This window comes from Salvelinus sp. IW2-2015, unplaced genomic scaffold (genome assembly GCF_002910315.2).
Source record: "Salvelinus sp. IW2-2015 unplaced genomic scaffold, ASM291031v2 Un_scaffold1057, whole genome shotgun sequence".
NCBI classification, from domain to species: Eukaryota; Metazoa; Chordata; class Actinopteri; order Salmoniformes; family Salmonidae; genus Salvelinus; species Salvelinus sp. IW2-2015.
In genome coordinates, this window is record NW_019942710.1 from 74,759 (window position 1) to 77,633 (window position 2,875).

Genomic DNA, 2,875 nt, shown 5'->3' on the forward strand with positions numbered 1-2,875 from the left:
GGGAAGTGTTTATTAGAATTACTGTTTTACATACTTCAGCAACCAGTTGAACTGGAACTATTTGCAGAACATAAGACAACACAACCGGACAGGGTTTCCACTATCCTCCTGGACTCACAGGTACAGGATATAACTCCTCTGTTCATTTGAACTCAGTCACTACTATACAGTAGATGGGGAAATTATTTCTACAGTGATAAAATACGCAAGCATTGTAACTTGTTTTTAACCATATCTTCTTTACAGTCCAGGTGCTGAGATACATCAGCTCTACAGACTCTATCTGGTTCATTGAACATAATTGAGAACGGAAATGGAAACCGTCAACAACACAGAGTTCCTGGGGTAAGTGAAACTAATAGGTATCATTTACATATATAAAAATCGAATGAAAAATATTTTCATTTTATAACATCTATATTTAATAACAACAAATATATACACTTGATTTTATAAAAAACTATTTTCCTGGAATAATCATAATTATAATCATAATAATCTAAGGGATTATGACTACCATGCAGGGACTTCACACTGAACGGTGACCATCCTCCAAGATTGAAAGAGACGATCAGTAGAGACAGCATAGTGATCAACCCAGCACCACCTGCAAGGTACCTGCTGAAGACCAAGCGGAAGGATGTGGATGGGAGGGACGGAGTCCGGAGATGGACCATAGGAAACCACAACCCTTGCAAGAGAAACAAGACCCTGCTGATCCTAGGAGAGGTTGGGGCAGGGAAGACCACACTAGTCAACGCTATGGTCAACTTCGCCATCAGAGTTAAGTGGGAGGATAACGCCAGGTTCCAAATCACAGAGCGTTTCAAAGACAGAGAGACGTGCTGGGGTCAGGATCCTAGAACCAATGCTGTGACGGCCTATGAGATCTTTGGCTGGGAGGACGCTGAGTTGCCTTTCTCTCTCACCATCATTGATACACCTGGGATAGAGGACAGAGATGGACTCAGACCTTTGATAGAGAAACTAAGAATGCTGCTGGAAGAGGAGAGAGTGGACCACATCGTCGCTGTCTGCCACGTGGTGAAGGCAACGCAGAACCGTCTGACAGAACATCAGAGAAACATCTTTGACGCGTTCCTGTCCCTCTTGGGCAAGGACATGAAAGACAACATCATCACCATCATCACTCACTCTGACGAGACCAGACCGGATGTTCTCGACATCATCATGGAGTACAAACTCCTCGGCGACAAGGTTCCGGTTCACTTCACGTTCAACACTCACCTCTTTCAGACTAGAAACTCTTTCTATGACAAAATCTATGAGACAACATGGGAAAACGGCATGAAAAGCATGAGAGGATTCTTTGACAAGCTAAATGGAATGCAACACCAACGAACCAAGCAGACGATAGAGGTATTGGTGGAACGCTTGAAGCTGGAGGACTGTTTCAAACATGGAAGGATCCCTTCAGAGGTGGTAGCAATCCCCTGCACAGTGTTTGAGATGAACTGCCATACCGGGTGCGTAGCTTGTCAACCCTACTTCTGCCAAGTCATGTTACGAGAGAAATGCACCATGTGCCCACAGAGATGCAGTCACAAGAAACATGTCAGAGGACACAAGAGATATGCTGACGACCATAAAAATCTGAGAGCTCAACTCACAGAATGTTTCCAAAATATGAGGAAGAACGCCTTGACGCCTCACTTGGAGCCGAGTCTCAAGAACCAGATTCAGCGTGCCAACGAGAAGGGAGACAAGCAGAAGTTGAAGGAACTTGAGGAAAAGAAAGGGACAATTGCCGATTTAATCAAGAAGAATGTGGAAATGGAAAGAGAGTAGCGTGAGAAATTGCTGTGAGATCACATGCGCCGAATACAACAGGTGTAGACCTTACCGTGGAATGTTTACTTACAAGCCCTTAACCAACAATGCAATTCAAGAAATGTGATTGGACTTTTACATCAGCTTAAAGAGGTCAGTAGTGTAGTGTGAATGATTTGTTTGCCAGTAAACTTTACCATATGTTTATCAATCTTTAATCATTGTGTCATATTTTTCCAAGTCACATACTGCATGTCAGAAAACATGCATCACCTGAACCCACAACTAGAAATATGATGTACTTTCAAGGCCCAATGCAGCCGTTTTTATATCAATATCAAATCATATCTGAGTAACAATTAATGACCTTACTGTAATAGATTTCCATAAAAATGTGCAAAACCAGTTTTTTTGCTAGGATTGTCTGGAAGTTGTCTGAGTGGTCTGAGTGGGCGAAGGGAACACTGAAAACGTTATTGGCAGAGAGGTATCTCTTTTTTTTTCTCTCTTTCTTATTGGTCTATTAACTAAATTACTGCATGGTGATGTCACCATGGAAAGCTGAAACTCCCATCCATGCAAACCTGATGATTAGAAGGTCGGGTGTAGATTGTCTTTTCACCCACCAACTATCAGGAAAATAACACTTATCAAATGTTTTTACACTTTTACAGTGTTAGTTTCATCAGCTGCATATAACACAAGAAAAACAAAATGTTGGCTGCACTGGTCCATTAACGTTATCATTTACATGGTTTGTAATTAAATGTTTAATATGTGATCAACATCTTTACCTGTGTGTGTTAACCATTTAAAAACAATATAATTCAAATATGTGCCTAGTTGGTCTCTCATGGTCTCTCCTATCATTGCTATGCAGACGACACACAATTAATCTTCTCCTTTCCCCCTTCTGATAACCAGGTGGCGAATCGCATCTCTGCATGTCTGGCAGACATATCAGTGTGGATGACGGATCACCACCTCAAGCTGAACCTCGGCAAGACGGAGCTGCTCTTCCTCCCGGGGAAGGACTGCCCGTTCCATGATCTCGCCATCACGGTTGACAACTCCATTGTGTCCT

At 42.4% G+C, this 2,875-nt stretch overlaps 1 protein-coding gene across 1 annotated transcript; it reads left to right on the forward strand.

Annotated features, from left to right (window-relative positions):
* The first annotated feature begins 248 nt into the window (after nucleotides 1–248).
* LOC112069605 (uncharacterized) lies at nucleotides 249–2,580 on the forward strand. Its single transcript, XM_024136946.1, has 2 exons — nucleotides 249–345; nucleotides 525–2,580. The coding sequence occupies exons 1-2, from the start codon at nucleotides 314–316 to the stop codon at nucleotides 1,807–1,809; spliced, it is 1,317 nt and encodes a 438-aa protein (XP_023992714.1). The 5' UTR covers nucleotides 249–313; the 3' UTR covers nucleotides 1,810–2,580.
* The last annotated feature ends 295 nt before the right edge of the window (nucleotides 2,581–2,875 follow it).